The sequence below is a fragment of the Larus michahellis genome, chromosome 1 (assembly GCF_964199755.1).
Source record: "Larus michahellis chromosome 1, bLarMic1.1, whole genome shotgun sequence".
Taxonomy (NCBI): Eukaryota; Metazoa; Chordata; class Aves; order Charadriiformes; family Laridae; genus Larus; species Larus michahellis.
In genome coordinates this window covers 62,033,647-62,040,941 of record NC_133896.1, presented here as the reverse complement: position 1 = coordinate 62,040,941, position 7,295 = coordinate 62,033,647, and the positions used below count along the sequence as shown (strand labels likewise).

Sequence of the window (7,295 nt, the reverse complement as noted above, 5' to 3'; positions counted from 1 at the left end):
TAGATGGTGGCAATCTGAATAAGAACAGCCCACTTTTGACAACATAACCAGCTAATAAATTGAGTGAATTTTAAAGTTTTATTTTCAGCCCCTCCGTGGTTGGGACTTGGGTGCTTTTCTTTGAATGCTGATGAATTATGACACTTGGACTTACATCATTCATTCTGAATTGTTGAAATATTTATCTACCTCTATGAAGTATTAAAGTTTTGCAAGACTGCAATATTTAAAATTCTAAAGGAGACCAAGTAAAGTTTTTTAATAGAAATATATTTCTAATACCTTTAGTTTGGAGACTTATGACAATTTTAGCATTGAAGACTGGCATTGTATAAGCACTAATTGCAAACTCTGCCTCTGTCATTGCAATAATTCTAGAACTGTCTAAGAATCTTTAATCAAGGTTACTTGGAATCCCCTGTGCTAGCATTTCCCATAATACATCCCATAATACACAAAGCTGTACATCTTTAGGTTAAAGAGGTACCTGCAGAATTTTGACAATGGAACATGCTAATTGTAATCAGTAGGGAAGCAGACTTGGAAAAAATAATTTGGGAAAATTTGTGCTATTATTGGGATAGCTATGGATTTCAGGAATTTCGAGGGCAAAATTTCTCCAGGCATGTTTTTGAAATTTTGCAGACTTCTAATAAGACCAATCAAATGCACTGAAAATAATTTAAAATTAATCCACCAAGTTCAATGTTGAAATGCTATATTCAAATCAGAAAACACAAAAAATGCAATTCTAAGGGACAACCCGAGATTAGAGTTCTAGGTTTATAATGATGAAGGAGTGTTTTCATCATCCCAAGCCTCATTGGCCTGTGCTGGAGACACCACACCAGCGTGATACACCATAATCTGCTGGGCCAAATCATGTGCTCTTTGTAAGCTGCTGAGGTAAATTTCACATGCTTAATGAACAGATCAAATCAGGGCCAAAGAAACTTGTGTTTGTTACACTGCATCAGGCCGTCACAATTAGGCAGTTTTCAGCACGACGGAGCATGGAAACCCAGCATGGGTCTTGCTTACCTAGGCATAGCTCAAGTGAGGAGCTGCTCCCAATCTCACCCGTGGAAGTCAGAACAAAAATCTGGGCCACAATGTCTCTTTCCTCTCCTGGCTGCAGGGTCCTCTTTCAAGTTTCCTCTTAAAAACAGAGCGATATAAGCTCTGGCTCTCCTGAAGTCAGTGGCAAAATTCCCATCACTTTTCCCTTTTAGCAGCCCTCATCTTAATTTTTTTCTGACTGACCCAGCCAAACAATTGACCGAAAGAAGCTGCTCTCCTACCTCCTCCTGCCGTTTTGCCTGCTGCCCTGACCTAGGGACTAGCTCTTGACTTTGGTGCTGAGTGCCTCAGTGTGCTGGAATTTACTGTCAGAAAGGAAACACTCTGACTGCTATAGGACACCATGGGGCATGTGTTGCTTACACAGTAATGTCACCCTTTGGGTCATTGTAAGGCAGAAGGTAAAGCTGACAAGTGGTGTTTATCTGTCAACGACATCTTGTACATGCCTTGAAGTGTCTCCAAGCCGACTGTCTTGGAAAAAAAATGCAATCTAGGCTTTAAAGTTTAATCTTCCCTCGTCTTGCTACATAGAGTAAGACCCCATTTGTGGAGGCTACCTTTATACAGAAAGTATTTCTCATCGCTTCTCAACCAAGGTCATGTCTTGTTTACATGGCAGAACAGTAGAGTGCATGACAGAGCAGGAAAGTCTCTTTTTCTGGTGGGTTTACAGTGCAAAGCTGGGATTAAACTGAGCTGACCAGGTAAATCCAGGTGTCTTTCATCAACACCAGGAAGGTCAGCAAAGATGTCAGACAAAAAGGACTGCCTTCACAAATTAGATGGGGACTTCAAAAGTAACAGATATCCAGAGATGCAGCATTCTGCCGTGCTGAGGTCCTTCTCTCTCTTGCAAAAGTAGAAGTTGTGCATTTTTCAGTTGTACTTTGTCAGTCTTCCACTTGCTAGCATGGTATAAATTGAAATAATTGATTTCTTACTTTCATTGGTAGAAAAGAAAAAATGCTCTGCGAATCACCAGTAATATCAAAAGAAACAAATTCACCAAAATCTATAACATCATATTTTAAATAGCATACATGGCAAAGGCAGAATCTGAGCACAAGGTGATGTCACTATAATGCGATTCTGCTATAGACGTGGAGAACAGGCTTTTCAGGCCCTGTGCCTGGTGGAAGGGGACGTGGGACTTGGATGGGCCTTGGGCACTGTCAAACCTCATTCCAGCATCCTCCTGGAGAAGCATGTCTATGGGTTCCTCCTGATAGGCTGGAAGGCTCCGTCTGTTGCCACTTCTTATCCTTTGTCCTTGGACTCAGTAAATAATTGATTCCTAGAGGCTCCAAAGCTCTAAGTATTAAAACTGGAGAAAATGGCTTTCTGTTACATAAGACTTCAAAACTTTGGATACTTCATTAGTACAAAACTAAGATGCTGTTTATTTTTAAATGAAAATGCATAGACATGCCAGCATTTTGGGGGTTATTTCCAGGTTTTGTCCTGTGTGGACAGGGAATCCTTTCTTCCTCTCATCTAAACTGTTAGTTTCTGTCCAGCGTTCTTATTTCAATCAATCACTTTTTCTCAATATCAGTAAAACCTTTCAGTGGAAAATTTTAAAATAGTTTGGTTAAAGATTTGCCTCTGAGGCCTTCTGGGAATGTCCTGATCCTTTGGCTTGGTGACAAGATGAAGATTTTTCTCTGGTAACAAACAGTGACTTACTAGAATAGACACTGAAGTAAGTGAGAGAGTTCAGTCCTAGGAATAGCAGCAAATATGAAGTTATGGATGCAGATCTAGCAGCTGCAAGAGCAAATAAGGGCTTTGGATGTTTGACCAAGGGAATTTATTAAAAACAGACAAGAGAGAATGATTTAATTACCTGACGCCTTGGTTAGCTGCTGTTTGGAAACTGCTCCAGGAGCTGAATGGAGTTAAAATAGGAATCTCATGTTTTGGAAAGAGACCACAGAAGATTAATTGGGGAAGGCACGGAAGGGAAAGGCTCAGAGAGCTTAGCATGTTTGGCCCCTGAGGTGGCTGAGAAGAAGGCTTACAGTGGTACACAAAAGCCATACTGCGATGAGGATAAATTTTGGTCAGACGACATTCACTTTACGGAAGGGCAAAATACAAGGTCACAAGCCAACTTATGGAAGAAGTATATCAAGTTATGAGAAGAGTTTCCATCCAGAGACATGAGGCAGCCTGTGCAAACAGATGTGCTCTTAGAAATAGGGTAAGTTAATGAAAGGACGGCTGGGGATGGCACGGCCTCTAGTTCTATCTACTGAAGTACAGGAGGTGGGCTAGAAACAACGTGGAGCTCAGCTCTTTCCACCTCACAATTTCTGCAAAGGTTCTGGCTCGGTCATAGGGCAAGTAGGCTGGCAGCTGAGTCAGAAGGTGGTTTGTGGCCTTTCACATGCTCAGGAGTTGTGTGTTCAGCACAGAGAAGCTAAATGCTTCCTCTTCTGGCTCAGCGCCTTCACACAAGGACTTGCAATCAAATCAGCTGAGTGATACAGGGAAGAAGAGCAGGACTGCAGGAAAAAAGTAGTTACAAATCTGAACTTCATAGAATGAATAGATAAATGCTTTTATTAACATACGGGTTATTAACGTACAGGTTGGCTAAATGGATAATTGTAAGTATGTTTAGACATACCTGTGATCCAAGAAGCATAAACTTAGAGATGACCAAAATGGAAAAAAAAAAACTGAAAAGGTCAGGAATTTCTGTGCTTTCAGTTTTTTCCTTTTTTTTTAACCAGTCTTAAAGAAATTTGGGCAATTGTTGGCCAAAATCAACACCTCTGCTGTATGCAGTAATAAGGCAAGTTTGATGACTACCATGCCCTTCTGCAAATGTGGAAAAGGAGTACAAGAAGGCAAGCTCCGAATGACATCTACCCAATAGCACCAAAGTACTAATAACTGTTACGACCCAAGCAAGATGGGGTCAACGTTGTGACAACATTCGTGCAGGAAGAAAAATGAACTAAAATGCCTAGGTTGTCTTAGATTGGAGTATGAAATATCTGCAGGTGCTTGAGGCACGGACTCAGCTGGGAATTGGACTGAAACAAATAAAATATGGCTTCCTTCCTTAGGAAATAAACTGCTTTCCCTGTGACTGCTACTGCTAAGGTACACTGAGACATCACAGCCTAAATCTACCTGAGTGGCATCTTTTATAATACAATTAAAAATTACATTACAGAAAAGTTGCAACACAGGAATTTTTTATGAGAGTAAAAGAGGACGTAATGTGAAATGCAATGAATTATGCAAGTATAATGTCAGGGTAGGAAAGAGTCAAAGGATAAGCAAATTTTCAGATGATCGCTACTCCATAGTTTCCATGTATTTTATGCAGTTGAAGACCCTTTTGCTTGCACTCTCAGCTGGTCTTTACAAAACAGAGCTCTCAAGAAAAACACATTTATCGACACACTACAAAGGCAACTATAGTGTTTCGTGACCTTTTTCTACACATAGCCTATCTTCCCTTCCTGCCTAGCAGAGGTTATAGAGCCAATTTAGTTTTCTAGCCATGTCTATACCCATAAATAAAGCAGGGCTAGGGCATGGGTTCAAGTGTTGTCCTGTGATTATTCACACTGACGGATAGTTAGCACGCTCCCTGGTACCATCTTGGCTCAAGCCAACTAACGCTCTCCCACCTTTGCCTAAGCATAGCTCAGGCACATGCCAGGAGCCATTCCCTGTGGATATTTTCGCTGCAGTCTCACTGCTTTGGGGTAGAGAGTGAGTTTTGCTGTGTGGATGAAAACGGCACACTTTCACTTGGCCTCTGGGGCAACAAGTGGTCTCAGTATAGATTAATTTAGTACTATAAAGTAGTCTATGAGTTAGAATTCCTGAATATTCTTCTTCCTCTTCCTGGAAAGGAAGTCCTTTAAGCCTTTAAGGATAAGCATTGGCCTCCAGTCCTTCCTTACCATGGGATTTCAATGGAAGTCCTCTCTAACTCATCCAGTGCTTTAATTTTATTTTTTTATTTAATCCTGTTTGTATTGATCTTCAGAGATGCAGTTCTCAGCACCTTTTGGCGCACGACGGGTGAAGTGCAAAGCAAACTTTCTTTATATCTTACAACGGCCCACTCAGCAGACACCATGCTGGAAAGAGTCAGCAATCGCTCCTCATTCACCTCCGGTTCCACCCAACACAGCGTTTGGTGCCTGGATGTGAGTAGTAGAAAGGGGAACGAGAAAACATGGTCTCTGCGACGTTATTATCTGTTCATGCACCGATTCCCCACTGCCACCACAATCACACACATAGGTACAAAATCCCCAGTTACCAACTCAGGGTAGCGTTCTCTTTGCTTTCGAAGGACAGGAATTATTTCAGTGATATAAGGAGGTTTACCTAGATAGTGATATAAAACAAAGGAGGAAAATAGCTTTAATATTCCTTGTTTAGGTTTCTGTAGGCAGGGGTCTTGCCTTTCTCTATATTTTATAGGCACATGAATCAGTCAAATAACAAAACACTACAACGAGTAGAGCAGAAAAAGCCACGTCTGGTCTCTCAAAAAAAGGAATGAAGTGCCCATCCCTTATAAGAGTATATAAAACAACTAAATAGCCAGAAAACAACAGATTGTAGAGGAAACAATCATGCATTTGCTAAAGGATAAATAGGCACATGACCACTCTTCCATCTCTATCTCATATTCAAAGACATAAAATATGTTTTCCGTAACATTTGGGTGTATTTAGACACTGAGCACTCTGTCTAATAGCATAGTTCTTATTGATAAGTGATAATGATATGAACATGTATTTTAATAGCACGAAACCCTTGAGGGCCACTTCATCTATTGCACTAATCACTACAGTTTTGTCTCAAAATCCTAAATGGGCATAAGAAAATAAATCCTAGTACCTCCTGATTAACTTGACCTGCATTTCTGTTGCCTACATATTCATAGTTTAAGTAGGAGTTTAAGAGGAGGGCAGCCCAGTGGCTTAGTTTAGTGTCTTGGTGCATGTGCTACAGATAGGATTTCCATTCCTTCTGTCTGATTTCCTGGCTTGGCAAAGGCAAGGAGTGTTGCATCTCCTGGATGAGTGGAAAAGAGAGTATCTCGTCTCTCAGCAGTGACCTCTCCAGTTAATGAGGTAGCAGTGCTGAAAGCGACATTAAAGTCTCTACCGATGACAAAACGAGGGTGGCTATGGGGAAAGGACCCAAGAAAATATAGCAAATGTAAACAGGAGGGAGATACGGAGGGTCTTCACTGCTCCAAACAGGAACACAATAATCCTTTTTTCATCGTTAATATTGCAAAGTACTCCGCTTCTCACTCCATCTTTGCTTATCACTTTCTCTTAGAGGAAGGAAATGAAGTTTCACTGAGGCATATTGGCTATACTTGTCCCTTTTATGCTGTGGAGAAGGGCGTAAGTGTATACGGGTAGTTCCTATAAGTTCTGCAGGCAGGAGGGGCTCCTTAACAGCATGGCAGTCACTTTTTCAACTTCTATCTGCGTGTGTATGCGTGTCTGCATGTTACAGAGGGAGACACAGAGAGCGAGCGGTGCGGCTGAATTTAGAAAGTTATAGATGTTCTCATCAGCCCCATGCAATGCAGCAGAGATTCCTTCCAAAAGCCAAGGGAGCAGAGGCTGCAGACAACAGATGTGAGAGGGGTTCCCATAACTGTCAATTTTCAAAGTGTTTGCATTGAAAAGAGAGGAGGTGCTATTTTGATTGATATTTCAGTTGCAGTATATAAAGCAGAGGAATTCTTCTTACCCTCTGCTTGTCATACTGATCTGCATACTCCCTCAGCTGGACTTGGGGCTACTACTTGCTGCATCTGAAAGACTGACACTCACTGGGAATAAAGAATTCTTGAAACAATGCCGGAACCCACCAAGAAAGATGGTAAGCATAACAAATATTACCTGAACGTTGCTTAATTACAGGAATTATGGGTATGCACACACAAAAAGCACCTTTTAGACCATCTTGCTTATTTCAGCAACAAATAACATCTAAGAGTGTTAACCATGCAACATCATTATATCATTACAGATCACTGATCCTTTTAAACTAGGAAATTACTTTCAGTGAGAGGTACAGCACAAAACTGTTTTGGTGTCCAACTATTTTAGACAATAAACAGTGGCTTTGCAGAGATACTGAGAAACTACTTGATTGGGCAAATGCTGTATTTACTTTTTAAAGACTGCAGGCTTTTTGTAATGCAA

At 41.0% G+C, this 7,295-nt stretch overlaps 1 protein-coding gene and 1 long non-coding RNA gene across 4 annotated transcripts in view; one reads left to right on the top strand and one right to left on the bottom strand.

Moving 5' to 3' along the window:
* Window positions 1-7,295, bottom strand: part of LOC141741356 (uncharacterized) — a 40,247-nt gene that overhangs the window by 17,182 nt on the left and 15,770 nt on the right. The gene's annotated exons all lie outside the window — the stretch shown is intronic.
* The window catches only part of MYBPC1 (myosin binding protein C1), a 79,822-nt gene continuing 79,348 nt past the window's right edge, over window positions 6,822-7,295 (top strand). For both annotated transcript variants that reach the window (XM_074581895.1, XM_074581904.1), the window contains exon 1: window positions 6,822-6,969. In XM_074581895.1, coding sequence (XP_074437996.1) covers window positions 6,945-6,969 — 25 coding nt within the window. In that variant the 5' untranslated portion in view covers window positions 6,822-6,944. The remainder of the gene's footprint in view (window positions 6,970-7,295) is intronic.